The sequence below is a fragment of the Propithecus coquereli genome, unplaced genomic scaffold (genome assembly GCF_000956105.1).
Source record: "Propithecus coquereli isolate 6110/MARCELLA unplaced genomic scaffold, Pcoq_1.0 Scaffold27, whole genome shotgun sequence".
In the NCBI taxonomy this organism is placed as follows: domain Eukaryota; kingdom Metazoa; phylum Chordata; class Mammalia; order Primates; family Indriidae; genus Propithecus; species Propithecus coquereli.
In genome coordinates, this window is record NW_012148285.1 from 1,028,838 (window position 1) to 1,043,173 (window position 14,336).

Here is a 14,336-nt window from a genome sequence, read left to right on the forward strand (position 1 = left end):
GGCGGCGACGGGCGGCTGGCGCGCCGGCGAGGGCGCGGGCGACGGGCTGGCGCTGCCTGCCGGCAGCCCCGCCGCTACCTTGGCCGGCTTGGGCGCCGTGGGCGGCGGCGGCGGCTTGGGAGACACGGGCGGCGGCGTGCCGTGGGCGCGCTTCACCTCTGCGGGGAGGACTGCGCTGGCACCGCGGTGGGCACGGGCCGCGCCAGCTCCCGCACCGGGCACGCAGCCGCGGCCCCTGGGCCCCAGCCTCCCGCGGCCGCCAGGGGCCGCGCCCGCAGCTGCAAAGCTCGCTTCGCTGCTTCAGAACCCCCCTCCAGAGGTGGCCTGCTGCAGCCACACCGCCGGGTTGGGTTGCGTGCATGCCTCAGGGCCTCTGCACCTCTGATCCTTCTGTCTGGAAACCTCTCCTCTCCCTCTGCACCTGGGTCAGGGGAGGGCCATCCACCTTGCTCCAGCCTTAGGCTGGCAGGGTTGTCCAATAGTGGGTGGATGAGAGGGTCTGGGGACACTTTCCCACCCTACCCCACCTGGACTTCCATCAAATCCAAGAAGAGGAAACAGCCCTCAGAGTAGGGAGACGGGCGGGGGTCCTGCCTCCCCTTCTTGGCCTGCCTTCACTGGCTCCATGCACCTACCTGGGCTGCCAGGGCCTGGCAGCGGCACCTTCTTGGAGGTGGGTGTGGGCGAACCCTGGATCTTGGGCACGGGCTGAGCCAGGACAGGCTTGGGAGAGACAGGAGGCTTGGCAGGCTTCCGGGCATCACTCTCCGGTGGGGGCAGTGGGGGCAGGTGCACCAGGTCCATGGGCGGTGGCTCCGCAGGTGGGGGCGGCGGGGGCAGCTCCAGAGGCCCAGCCTGCTCCGAGGCCGGCAGGCGGCGTGCAGTGCCCGTGCCATTCTGGTACACAGACAGTGGTGGGGGCGGCTCAGGCCCAGCCTCCCGCTCCTTGGCCTTGGGCCTGCGCTTGACTGTGTCAGACTCGGTCAGGATAAACTTGACGTTCTCCTGCTGGCTCTGCTTGGCCCGGATGCGCCTCTTGAGTGTGGCACTGGCCTCCACCCTAGCCAGGGGTGGGCCCTCAACACTTGCGTCACCCTTAACTGGACCTCGAGGCCGCTGCCGGCCAGCACCGTCCTCCACGAAGTGGCCTTGATCTGCCGACTCCCCAGGCCCCCGACGGGCAGTGGCCAGAAGTCCAGTGACCGGCCCGCTGAGCGTGCGGCGCCGGTTCACCACCTCCCCATCAGGCCCAATGGCCTCTTTATGCTTCACGGAGGCCAGCACCGTGGCCACCCGGCCTGGCTCTGGACTGGCAGGCCGAGGCGTGGGGTGGCCCTCGGGAGGCCTGCGGGCAGCCCGGCCCCCACCCCCAATGGAGGACAGCTCAAGCATGGCCGCGATGCTCTTCACACTGCCGGCACTGCCCGTGTCCACGCTGCCAGCTAGGTCGCTAGCCCGCCGGCGCTGTGCCCGGACCCCCAGCAGGCTGTCTTCGGCCTCGGCGTCCGGCACCTGCTCATCGGCCAGGTTGGCACTGGCCATGGCTGAGCTGGAGCGCTTGGGTGGGGGCGGTGGGGGCCCCTTCTTGCGGGGCCGCACAGCGAATGACTGGCTGCGGTTGACGTTCTTGTCGGTGCCAGCGGGTGCCCTCACCGAGTGGCTGCGGCCCACACGCCGCTGGACCGTGGCGTACGGCCCTGTGGCGGCGGGCACCAGCAGCTCGTCCCGCTCGGGCTCGCTGTCAGACGCTGCGTAGCGATTCAGGCTGTGGGCACGCTTCTTGGGCCGCCCTGGCTCGGCGTCAGACTCGGGGGGCAGGCATAGTGTTGGCACAGCTGCAGGCACAGGCGGGGGTGCAGGCCCTGGGGCAGCTGGCCCCACCTCGCCCTCCACAGGCTGGGGCAGCACATAGGCAAAGCCACGGTGCGTGGGTGATTGTGGCAGGGAGCGAGGTGACATGGGTCGCTCCGTGGGTGGCAGCAGCTGTGGGGTGGGCTTCACCTTGGCCGTGGCTGGGACTGGACCATGAGGTCCCCCGAGGGCCTGGGGAGAGCCTGGCCGGGCTTTGGTGGGCGTCTGCGGGGGTGTGAAGTGGCTGGCGCCTGGCAGGAGGACCTGCCGTGGCTTGCCAGGCACTGGGGGCACACTGGCTCTCTTGACACTGTGACCATGGCGGCCAGGCCGGGCCTCCTTGGGCGGGGTGCCAGGGGCTGGCCCCTCATCCAGCAGGTACTCCTGGCTTCGAGACATGGGGCTGCCTGGCCCAGGGGGCCCGTCACCCAGCAGCTCCTGGGAGCTGCTCATGTGCCGTGCCCGCCCCCCCAGGCTGGGCTCCTGCCGCACAGTGGCCCTCGGGGTGGGCGGCAGGTGGTTTGGGGGTTTTTCGGCAGCAGCAGCAGTGGCCCCCTCGGCCGGGCCAGTCATGGCAGCCTGCAGCTCGCCGCTAAGCTCACTGTCCTGGAAGGTGGTCATCTTAGGGGACTGGCAGTCAGCTGGTGCAGGCTCAGGCGGGGGTGGTGACTCAATGGCCATCACTTCCAGTGACTGGGGTGCCTTCCGGCGCAAGGGTCCCCCCTCGTACTTGGCGTATTCTGCCTTCTGCAGCTCCGCCAGTTTCCTCACTGCCAGCATCAGCTTCTTCTGGTGTCCTGAGAGGTGCACAGGGGCAGGTCAGGTGGACCAGGAGCCGCAGGGGCTGGGGCTGGGCCTGGGGGCCGGGCCCTCACCCAGCTTGGTGATGCCGATCTCCTGCAGGTCCTCCCAGGTGATGTCGGTGATGAAGTCGATGTTCTCGTAGCCGTTTTCCACCAGCACTTTGTAGTACTGGGCCAGGCCAATCATGGACAGCCACACGGCCAGGTTAGCCTACGGAGCAGGGGACACAGAGGGGCAGCCCGAGCTGGCTGCCCACACCATGCCCACCTGCTCGGGGCTGTTGGAGGAGGGGTGCTGGGCCAGCAGGGCACAGACAGACAGAAGGACAAACGGACAGGCCGAGATATCATCGTTGGAAACCTCACAGGCAAGCCTTGGCAGGAGCCCAGGGCCAGCGCCTCGGCACAGCCCTACACGCAAACACACACATGGGGATGGCCCCTCCTCAGGACGCCCTTTGAGAGGGCGGAAGCAAGGGCTTCCTCGCCCGGCCAGGCGGCCATGGGCATAGCACCCTGAGGAGACCCACCCCACACGTCGTGGACACAGACATACGGCGCCACACCAAGTACGTGTATACGTGCACACGCTGCACACTGCGCTCCCAGCCGTGCACGGGCACTGACATCCTGTCCCGCGTCACGCTCACACCCTCTCAGTTTCCCCACCTGCGTCAGACACACAGCCACACGTGTGCCACACAGCCACACCACACACGTGCGGATATCCACAGCAGTCCACCAAGAGCCACCGATCGCTCCCTGAGCGGCATTCAGGTGCCCACACTCCCAGCTGGACGTCACTCGTGCACCCACACTTGGCACACTCAGTCACCCCAGGTGCACAGGGCAAGGCGAGGCCCACAGGACCCAGACGTGCTCCCAGGAGGCCCTCTGAGCCGCTGACTGAGTGGGGCAGGGCGGGGTGCGTGTGCACCAACTGTGAGTGCAGGCCCACCCGGCAACAGATCCAGGACCCTGACGGCCCTTTGGTGGCCACCGAGCACCTCTCCCATCAGTGGACGGGACCCCAGAGCTCAGGTTGGGCCAGGCCCTGGGCCCACCTCCTCCAGGCCCAGTCCCTACTCCACCTGCCTGTAGCGACAGCACAGGCCAGTGTGTACAGGTACGGCTGGAAATGGAAGTGTCACCTGTCAGCAGGGGCCACACGTGAGGTGGGGCATGTGTGTGCGCATGCAGTCGTCAGCGGGTTCTTGGAGGGCATTCAGCACACACACGTGCCGGATGCCGTGGACGCAGGCCCCCTGCCATCTCTGCATTTTTGTAAGAGGCAGTGCTCAGGGGTTGGGGTGGCTGGGGGTCCCTGTATGGCAGCCTGTGTGTGGAGGGGGTCGTTTTGGGGGTCAGGGAGGTGGAGAGGGGGACTCACTCTCCTGGCCCCAGGCTCCTCTAGCCCCCACCCCTGCCCCAGGGAGTCTGGCGCCAGTGCCCAGGATGGACAAACAGAGGCTGTCTGGGTGGCTCATTGCTGGTGGCCCATCCTCCACTGTCCTCTCCCTGGAGCCCTAGAGAGTTGGGGAGCCAGTCTGTCCGTCTGTCTGTCTGCCCGTCCTGGGCCCAGCCACTGGGGTGCAGGGGGCCTTACGGGCTTGTGCTCAGGCAGCCAGTCGGGCACACTCAGGCCACTGATCTCTGCTGTGATCTTCTTCCGGTGGCCCGGCTTGGTGACACCGATGGCTGTGAGGTCCTAGGCAGAGGGGAGCCCATCAGCGGGAGGCCGGGCCTGTCTCTGGGACACAGCTGGCAGGCAGCCTGCAGGAAGCTCACCTCGGGGGTCATGCGGCTGATGGTGGGCAGGTCGTAGCCGGCGCTGACGAAGTTGGGGGTGTAGAGCTGCAGCTGGAACGTGGCGAGCCACTGGCTGACGGCCTCGGCGCTCTGGAAGACACAAGGTACCCGCTGCAGGCTCGTCCACCCCGGGCCTGCACCCTGGCCACCTCACGCCTCCTTCTCTGCTTGGCTGGCAAGCCATGTAGCCACCGGGTGCGCCGTCCGCTGGTCCATCTGCAGCCAGGCCTGGCACGCCTGGCCCCGTGCTCCTCGATCGCAGTCCTGGGCGAGCCTTCTTGAACGTCCTCCAGCTCTTCCGCCTTCTGGGATCTCCACCAGGAGGGTCCAGTGCTGTCGTGTCACGGCCTCCCTGACCTTCCCCCACCCCCCATTCCTGCACCAGGGACACCCCACACCATCGGGGAGGCCGGCAGTGTGGCCCCGTGTGAGGGGGCTCTGGGGAAAGGGGCCTCTGGCTGGGCTGCTCAGGGCTATCCCCGGCTCCCTGGAAGGTGGGCTCTGTGCCCACAGGCAGGCACCTTGCTTCCTCCGCCCCGCAGGAGGACTCAGCCAGCAGCTCACGCCTCCCAGCACCCGGGTGCACGCACACACGGCCCGCTTTGCCCACGCACGCACTGTGCTGTCTCACACCTGTGCCCAGCTCACAGTCACACCGCCATACACACGCACCCCACTCACTGCACATGCCCTCCACAAGCGTGCACACACGTAGGCACACGCCAGCTCACACGTACCACTTACATGATAGACGTCACCTGTACACACAGGAGTGTGCACACAACGCACACAGACTGACAGACAGAAGGACGGGCTCTGGCCTGGCAAGGCCTCTGGCCCTGCTGTGCCTGGGACCAGGCGAGGCTGCCCGGGTGCCCGTCAGACTGTCAGCCCAGCCGCCCTCCCTGAGGCCTGGCCCTGGAGCCGGCCCAGCCCTGTACCTTGCCCTCTGATGCCGGCTCCAGCTTCTTTGGTGGCTGATCTCCGTGGACCTGCCCGGTGTGGGCCACTGGGGGCTGGGACCGGGCCGCACCTGGGGACGAGAGGCGGGGGGCAGGGGCTGCTCAGGGGCCTCCTCCCCACAAGGCAGGCGCAGCTGCATTCTTCACTTACCTGCCGAGCCCTCTGGAGGCTTGGCGGGGCTGTCCCCAGGGCTGGACTCGGACACGGACTTCTGGGAAAGCACTGTTGCCAGGAGCTATAACCCAGAAAGACCCGCTCACCGGCCTGCTCCAGGCCCTGGCCACCTACCCTGGCCACCACCCCACCTACCTTGACTCCCTCGGAGCCTGGATGCAAGGCATGGCCCCCGCTGCTCCGGCCGCTGGCCACATTGCTCACGCTGCCGCTTCGGTCACCACCTGCCAGCAGGAGGGAGCAGGATAAGGCTCTGGCCCTGTGCGCGGTGGAGCCCTGCAGAGTCCTGCTGCCCCAGCCCTCCAGGGCCCCAGCCCACCTGCAAAAGGCTTCCTTAGCACCCAGATCTCCTCTGGGGGTGCAGAGGGCCCCAAAGAGCCGCCTCCCTGGGGTGGGCTGGGTTCGGTGCCTGCTCGAGAACCTGTAGGCCAAGCACAGTCTCCTGAGCCCTGGGCCGAGGGAGGGGCTGATAGAGCAGAGGCCAGCTAGTCCGCACCTCTGGGGGGCCACACCATGGCCGCCTCCTGCCCCAGCTGTCTCCAGGGAGCGCAGAGGCCCTTGGAAGGCCCCATCCACTTGGATGGCCACGGTTGCAGGCCCGGCCTCCTAACCAGCCGCCTCTGCCCTCTCACACATTGTCACCTGCTATGTTCTCTGGACCCGGAAACCACCCCTGGGCTTCACAGCCTGGGCCCTGGGGGTTGGCCACATGCCCCTCTCCCTGGCACTCACTCTGCCCCAGCTCACGGCCTCCCTTCCTCACTGTGCCAAGCCCCCTCCGGCCTCAGTGCCTGGACTGCTCTGCCCTTGGCCGCCCCCTTCCCCCCTGCCAGGGCGCACTCTGATCTCTGACCACCCTATCTAAAGCAGGCCTCTAGCCACTCACCTTGTGTCACTGGTTGGTACAGTTCCCTCTGTGTTTCTGTCACTGTCCCTACCCACTCCCACCCCAGGGCAAGCTCCCTGAGAGCAGGAACAGTGTCTGGGTCCCTGTCTGTCCTTAGTGGTCAGCTCAGAACCAGAACACGGTGGGCATGAGTGCTTGTGGGATGAATGGAGGAACAGATGTGCGCGGCCGCTGGCGAGGAGATGGCCAGCGGGCCACCCTGCTGGACCCCTTTCTGGCCCCCGAGCCGAGGCTGACTGGCTCCTCCCTGCTGGCCCCCAGGTTGCGGTGGGACTTGCCTGCTCGCTTGACAATGGCCTCGCCCAGGGAGGACGGGAAGTAGCCCACCCGGTCATTGCCCGTCCGGTTGTCATGGATACAGCCCTTCCACCGGCCATCTGGATGCTGCTCGAGGACCTGGTCAGTAAGGTGGGGCTGTGCTCAGGGAGGCTGCTCCACGGGGAGCCTCCTGCCCACCCAGCACTCCTGGCTGCTGCGAGAGGGTGTTCTGAGTGAGCCTGCCCAGGCCCCACCTGGCCCTGCTCCTGCAGCCCCGGGGCTGCCCTTACTGTGATGATGTCACCGGCCTTCACGTTGAGGCTGGTCAGGTCGTAATTGTTGCAGTAATCCTTGGTCGCCCGGACCTGCAGGGCTGCCGAGGCCTCTGGGGACACAGGAGGTGGACCCTTGTCCCAAGAGCTGACCTTGCCAGGCCCGGCCCAGCCCCCGCCCCCGCCCCACCCGGGCCCACCTCGCAACAGCTGCTTGATCTCCTTGCTGGCCTGGGACGTGGTAAACTGGTGCACGATGTCCAGGGCCGTCTGGCTGTAGGTGTTCCTCATGTGGGCGTTGATCCCGCTCTGCGTGTGCGAAAGGACGAGGCCGTCAGGAGCCTGCGCCGCCCGCCTGGCCCAGCTCCTGCAGCCCCGACTCACGTCCAGCAGCAGCCGGACCACTTCTGTCTTCCCACAGAGCGCGGCCTCGTGCAGGGCTGTGCCCGACTTGGTCTGGCGGTTAATGTCGATGCCGGCTTGGAGGAGAAGCCTGGTGGGGGTGAAGGCGGAGCGAATGGCAGGCCTTCCGGCAGGAGCCCCCCGCACTAGGTCTCAATTCCTGGGTATCCCGACTGCCTGCTCGGGGATGAGGACCGGCCGGCCCTGCCCTGGGTCCCTGACTGCCACAGTGTCTCACTTACCCAGTGCTAACCCTTCACAGCTGGTATCTCCTGTGACCCTAGTGTTTGCACTACTGGGCCCCCCACCTTATGGGTGGGAAAACTGAGGCTCAGAGAATTCAGTGCCTCCACGAGGTCACCCAGCAATGGCAGGGCCGGGACAGAGCCAGGCTTGTGGGCTGTAGCAGCCCCCTGCCCAGTCCCTGCAGCTCATTCTATAATACATGGGCGGCTGGAGGCCACACCAGAGGGCTGACCATGTCCCCGTGGCTCCCTGGATGTTATCCCTGACCCCAGGGTGCCACTGAACTTGAGGAATAGTGACGCCGAGTCCCCTCCCCGCCAGGGCTGTACCTGATGATATCGATGTGGCCATTCTTGGCTGCCAGGTGTAGGGGACTGGTGCCGTTGGGGTCAGTGGCATCCCCTGGCCGGGGTTCCAGCAGCGCCGCACACATGTTGCTGCTTAGGAGCAGCTGGACTACCTTGAAGGAGGGGGCAGGGTAGGGGGGCCCTGGCCTAGGCCACCCCTACCCCAGGTGAAGGGGACAGGCCGATTGAGCCCCACTCGGCTCCGCAGGGAGACTTACCCCCACGCGGCCAAACTCACAGGCCAGGTCCAAGGGCGTCTTCCCCGAGTTGTCCACCATGCACGGGTTGGACTGGTGCTGCAGCAGCATCTCCGACTGTAGGGGCCGAGAGCACAGTGAGGCCCACGGGCAGCCCCCGGCCAGAGCTGCCCCACCCCCCACCCCCACGCGGGTCTCACCACGTCGTAGTGACCATGCTGGGCCGCCAGATGCAGAGGAATGTGGCCCTCGTCAGACGGGATGTTCACGGCAGAGCCTGCCTTCAGCACCAGCTTCATGGGCTCCTTCCGGCCCTGCCAGGCCGCATAGTGCAATGGCCGCATGCCTGGGGGCAGGTGGGGGCTGTTGGGAGCTAACCCCTGACCCTGAACCCAACGCTGACCTCCAGAACATGGATTGTACAAGGACCCGCCTCATCCCGGACCCAGACCCTGGGCTGAGCCCTGAGGCGAGGCCACCCACCCCTGGCTCCAGGCCTGGGCCAGGCTTGCCTTTGTTGTCCTTGATGTCCACAGCGGCCTGGGCTTCCAGCAGCAGCGTGATCAGCTCCGTGTTGCCATTGAGGGCCGCGTGGTGCAGGGCAGAGAAGCTGGCGCAGGCAGAGGGCAAATGTCGGGGAGGACCCAGCACCCTGGTCCCCCAGGAGCCACCACCCCCTTCTAGGCTGGCACCACCCTGGCTGAGAACTCACCCATCTGGGTCCTGGAAGTTGACATTGATCTTCTTGGTGGAGCCCAGGAGCTCTGGGAGTGGAGAGGGACACGGTAAGGGGAGGCTCTGCCCAGCCCTTCCAGGCGGCCAGAGAGAAGGGGACTCATTCACTCAGCTCTGCCCTGCACTCGGCCCCGAGTGCCAACTGCCTGGGCCTTGGTTTCCCATTGCACTGAGATGGGGGCGATTCACAGGACCAACCAAGGACTCCGGTCTGTCCCCGCCTGGGGACAGGAGACTAGGCTGTGCACCCACACAGACACACACACACACGTGTGCACACGCACTCCCTCCCTGGGGACGCTGGCTGAGCACCTGCCAATGGTGGGAGGGAGAGAGCCGGCCCAATCTGTCTCTCAGAAGACCCAGATGGGGCCGGGGGTGGCCAGGGAGGCTGGAACACCCGGAAATGGGGGTATCTCTGGGGGAAGAGCTGCATCTCCACCACGCGGCCACCCCACTGCCAGCTCTGGGCCACAGCCAGTGTGGGCTACCCACATGACCAGGGCAGGGGAAGGTAGGTGAGAAGCTAGCGACCCTGCATGACCTGCACACAGCCATCTTGGCCACAGGGCTCAGGCCACCTGAGCTCAAGGGGCCCAAGCCTGCCGAGGGGCCTCCATCTCCCCTGGGGCCATCCCTCTTCCGGCTCCGCCGGCCAGCTGCCAGAGGAGGGAAGCCCACCAACACCCTCCCAGTGGGCTCAAGTCCACGTGGACTTGGGCCAACCCCCTGCCTGTCTGGGCCCTGGTTACATAACCCGTTTGTGGGTCAGTCACTCGGTGAGGGGGAGCGCGCAGGACAGAAGCCCCTTTGTACAGGCCCAGGACAGGGGTGGGGGTGGGAGCCTGAGGGCGGGAGTCGAGGCACAGAGGCTGCAGGGCTTGCCTGGTGACCCACAGCAGCCCTGGTCTCAGCCGCCAGACACAGGACGTGGGTCCTCTAATGACCCACGAGGCCCACAAGGTCAGACAGGCCTGAGTTCAAGTCTCCACTCTGCCACTCGCTAGCCCCATGGCCTTGGCCACTGGCCTCCTCCCCAAGCTGGAGAAGGCTGTGCTAACGGGCGGCAGCGGTGGACAGCGTTTCCAGACACGAAGCTCGCAGGGCCGGCACCGCCAGGGCTCAGTGAGTGGCAATTACTAATATCAGCTATGCGGGAATCCCACCCCCACCCCCTGCAGCGAGGGGTTTCTCTTGCGCAGAGCGAAGGCGTCGCCACCGCGCCAGCACCCCCATGCTCAGACACGTCCATTTCCACGTGTGGCAATGCCGCCCTTCCCCTCTGCGGCCCAGGCCAAAGCCGTGCATCCAGCCCTGGGCCTCTCCTGCATGCCTGTATCTTGTCCTTCCGTGAGCCCTCCTGGCTCTACCTGCAAGATGCTCTCAGCACGCTCGGAACCCTTCTCACCGCTTCTCACCACCGCCACCGCCGCCAGGCTGGGCTGGGCCAGCATTGCTCACCGGATCACTGCCACCACCTCCTCAGGGCATCCTACGTCCTCCCTCACCCCTGGGTCTAACCTCAGTGCCCAGCAGTCAGGGGGGCCCTATCAGAACACGAGTCGGATTCTGCCGCTCCTCTCCCGAAGCCCCTCCAGCAGCCTGTCTCGCTTGGGGGGGTGGCGGGGGGAGGCCGAGGGAGGACAATGACACTGCACAATGGGGCCCTCCTGCCCTCGCCCTGACCTCTTTGCCCTCTCTCTCATCACCCCTGCTCCAGCCACAGGGGCCTCCTTGACGCTCCTCTAACGTACTGGCTACCCCTGCTGCAGGGCCTTTGCACGTGCTGGGGGGCGCTGTTCTTCCCCTACGGATCCCCACAACTCCCTCCCTCATGTCCACTGTCACCTGTCAGCAAGGCCTCCCCATCCAAGATGGCACCCCCATCCCATGTCTGCCGTGTTGCTCTGTGTTCTTCACGACCACCGACCACGTCACACCTCACTGATCTCGTTCCTCACCCACCTCCACCAGTAAATTATAAGCGCCAAGAGGACAAGGGCTCGAATCTATGGTGTTCACTGGAGTCCTCGCTGGCTAAAGCAGTGCCTGGTGCACATGGGAGGCGCTCAGTAAATCGGAGACTGAAACGATAGTTTCATCCCACACTCTGTCCACCTGCCAGGGCCGGATACACGGGAGTACGACTGCGCAGTTGCCCGGAAGCCCCCACAACTGCTTGGTTGCTCTGTTGTCGCCATATTGAAATTCTTAATTTTGGGACAAGGAGCCCTGCATTTTCATCCAGCACGGAGCTCTGCGAATTATGTAGTGGGGCCTGCATGGTCCCTGTCCCTTGCCATTAGCTGGAGGGAGTGCAGACGTCACTGCCTCTCCCCCGGGGCCACACTCAGGATGTTCCCCCCAGGAACACTGCACCCCCACCCTTCCCAGTTCCAGCATAGCCAATCCTGGTGTCTCCCCTAAGACACGCCAAGCCAGGCCCTCTCCTCCTCGCAGTGGGACCCACAGCCAGGCCCACCTGCTCACCCAGCCACACCTGCAGGGGCTGAGATTTCAGGGGGCAGGAGGTCAAAGAACAGGAAGTGACACCTGTGGAGGAGAGGGAGCAGTCTGCATCAGGAAGGGGACCACCCCACGAGGAGGGCAGCACCTCACCCGCTCACCTCGTCCCTCTCTCTGCCCAGGGTCTCCTCAAAGAAGAAAGTAGCTGAAATTGGATGGGGGCAGCTTGAAGTCTTGGGACACCTTCCCCCAATTCCTGTGAGGGACACTGGGTGGCCAGGAAGGTCCCAGAACTGAAGTGGGCCTGGGGCTGGGGAGGCTGCCCCCTCTGAGGCAGGTTCTCTGGATGAGCAGGGGCGGAGGCTGGAGGCCAGCTGGAGGGGACAGGTGGGGGCCGGGCTGGAGGTGCAGGAGCCTCTGCAGGAGCCGCCTTTCCCGCCCTGCAAGGTCACTACGCCCCATGGGTTCCATGTGAGTAGGAGCACACAGACCTAAGCCCCCCACCCCCTGCCTATTACGCAGCCCTTCCTGGTCCCTGAGACCAGCCCCACCATTGGGTCAGGTCCCAACTCCAGGCTGCAAGGAACTTAGTGGGCCAAGGTGAGAGGTAGCAGGCACCAGTCCTCAGCATGCAGGGAATTCCTCCAGGGTGTCCTCAAGCCTCCTGGAAGAGGACGCCAGGCCCTCCCAGCCAGCAGGAGGCCACCCCTGCCCCAGCATTCTCCCTCCAGAGCAGATTCTCTTCTTCCCTCAAGGACAACAGCTAAGCGTGCATGTGCACCCAGGGGAGGCTTCCTTCAAGGCAGGGTGACAGAGCCTGGGGTAACAGAGCCTGGGGTGACACTAGAGTGGTGGGAGGAGGGAAGAGGCCAGGCACTGGGAGGGGACCATGAAAGCAAGGGTCACAGGAACACCTCTGGGCTCAGAGGCCTAGAGGACACTGCTGGACACCCCCCACCTCGTGGCCCAAACTCCAGCTGTACTTTGCTGAATCAAAATACATCTTACTCCAAAGCAGGCCAGCGTTGCCATGACGACGGAGCTAATTCATGGAGGGATTTCTCCATCTGATTTATTGCACCCGCCCCTGTGAGTCAGAGAGTACAGACACCGGGGGCCAGGGCAGGTGTCTCCCCTGCCCCAGAGGCCAGACAGGCAGAGGCAGAGACCCAGGCAGAGGTAAAGGCCCCCATGCCCCCCAAATGGCCTGAATAGAAGGGAGGAGGGACCCCCAAATCTGAGGCCTCCACTTCCCTAGTTTCGGGCCTGGGCCGTCTAGGGGAGCAGTCATAGTTGGCACTTACTGAGAATTCACTAAGTATCGGAGCCTCACGTGCACCCTCTCGCTGTCCTCACCACACTGCTGCAAGGCAAATGTCCCATCCTACAGATGGGGAGACTGAAGCCCAGAGAGCCAGGCTGTCCATGCCCAAGGTCACAGGACCACTAGGTGGAAGCCTTTACCATGCCTCTGTCTCTCTCTGCTGAGGCGCCTCCGCCTGGAAGCCCTCCCTTTCTGAACCCTAAGAGTCTGAGCCAGCCGAGGGCCAGCCTGCCCACCTGCAAAGCACCAGTGTCCCTGTCTCTTGCTGCACAGCGTGGACAAGAGCTGGCTAGGCAGGGTGCTGGGGGCGGGGGTCCTCCTGCCCCCACCCCCAAGAGCTGGTCCCAGTGCCCAGCAGCCCAGTGGCGAAAGGGGAGGGGCCTTCGGGCTACAGTCTGTGGGGCTGGAGTGGGGAGTGAGGGTGCCCAGACCCCACGTGCTGACCTGCAGAGCCCTGCCCGTGCCCGCACAGGTGCCTTGACACACTGACACGGTCATACGTGCGCAGCCGCACACACGGCTGGTCCACACGCCCATCCATCCATCTCCGGTGGCCCCCAGGGAGGTTCCGGCTGAGCCGGGATGAGCGCTGGGATCAGGGCTCCAAGCTCCTAGCCCTTCCCTGGGGCCCCCACAGCGCAAGCTTGGGATGGCCGGTGGGGCTCCTCCTTCACAGCCCCCGTTACCAGCAGAAAAGCCCAAGGGGCCCAGAGTCTGTTGGAGCCTGACGGAGAAGTGGGCCCACAGCCTTGCTTGGGGCTGCCCCTGCCTGGGCGACCTTGGGCCTCTGCTCCAGGAGTAAATGGCCCCCCACCAGCCATGCGGGGGATGGAGGGGCAGCCACACCCCCAGCGTGGTCCTGTCCCCCCTTCCCTGCGAAGCGTGTTATTAAACATGGGGCGGGGCGGTGGGGCAGGCACTGTCAGGGCCCTTGCCACCCCTTGCCGCCATGGCCCCCTCCCTCTCTCCACGGTGTGTGTATGGGGGGCATCCGCCTCGCCCTTTAAAGGCCCATCCGAGACCTCCAGCTGTCAGCCCGCAGCCTGGGAAGGGAGGGGACCGCGGCAGGGAAGGAGGGATGCGAACGCCTGCGGCCAGGGAGGTGGGTGCCGTCAGGACCCCACCGGGGGCTGGGGTGACGGCCGGGCGCTCGGGGCCGCCCCTCCTCCCGTGCTGGGGGCAGGGGGGGCGCTGACCGAGGGTCTGGGCGCTGCTGGCCCCGCCCCGCCCCCGGGGACCCGGCAGCATCCCTCCCGCCCTGCGCCCGGAGGGGTGGGGGGCTCGGCGCGGGAGGTGGGCCCCGAGCGCGCCCCCCGCACTCACTGGCCTTCCCGGGCCGCGGCCTCTGCAGCAGCCTCTGCGCGGTCCCCACGTCCTCCGCCTTCACCGCCTGCACCAGCTCCTGCTCCTTCCCCATGGCGCGGCCGGGCCGCAGCGACGCGGCTGCGCTCCGTGCGCTCGCGCGGCTCAGACGCGGCGGCCCCGCGGCCCCGGCCGCATCCCCTCCCTGTCCCGCCGCCTGCTCGGCCGCCCGCCGCCCCTTCGCCCTCCTCGGGCTCCGGCTCGGGCTCCGGCTCCCGGC

The 14,336-nt window shown here is 66.1% G+C and overlaps 1 protein-coding gene across 1 annotated transcript in view; it reads right to left on the minus strand.

Moving 5' to 3' along the window:
• The window catches only part of CASKIN1 (CASK interacting protein 1), a 14,882-nt gene extending 711 nt beyond the window's left edge, over positions 1-14,171 (minus strand). The window contains exons 1-19 of the mRNA XM_012647504.1: positions 14,078-14,171; positions 8,942-8,993; positions 8,742-8,839; positions 8,430-8,575; positions 8,251-8,346; positions 8,015-8,145; positions 7,422-7,530; positions 7,238-7,346; positions 7,056-7,150; positions 6,786-6,903; positions 5,920-6,021; positions 5,736-5,824; positions 5,577-5,661; positions 5,405-5,496; positions 4,443-4,553; positions 4,261-4,362; positions 2,727-2,865; positions 636-2,648; positions 14-158 (exon numbers count right to left, since the gene is read on the minus strand). Coding sequence (XP_012502958.1) covers positions 14-158; positions 636-2,648; positions 2,727-2,865; positions 4,261-4,362; positions 4,443-4,553; positions 5,405-5,496; positions 5,577-5,661; positions 5,736-5,824; positions 5,920-6,021; positions 6,786-6,903; positions 7,056-7,150; positions 7,238-7,346; positions 7,422-7,530; positions 8,015-8,145; positions 8,251-8,346; positions 8,430-8,575; positions 8,742-8,839; positions 8,942-8,993; positions 14,078-14,171 — 3,926 coding nt within the window. The remainder of the gene's footprint in view (positions 1-13; positions 159-635; positions 2,649-2,726; positions 2,866-4,260; positions 4,363-4,442; positions 4,554-5,404; positions 5,497-5,576; positions 5,662-5,735; positions 5,825-5,919; positions 6,022-6,785; positions 6,904-7,055; positions 7,151-7,237; positions 7,347-7,421; positions 7,531-8,014; positions 8,146-8,250; positions 8,347-8,429; positions 8,576-8,741; positions 8,840-8,941; positions 8,994-14,077) is intronic.
• Positions 14,172-14,336: the final 165 nt, after the last annotated feature.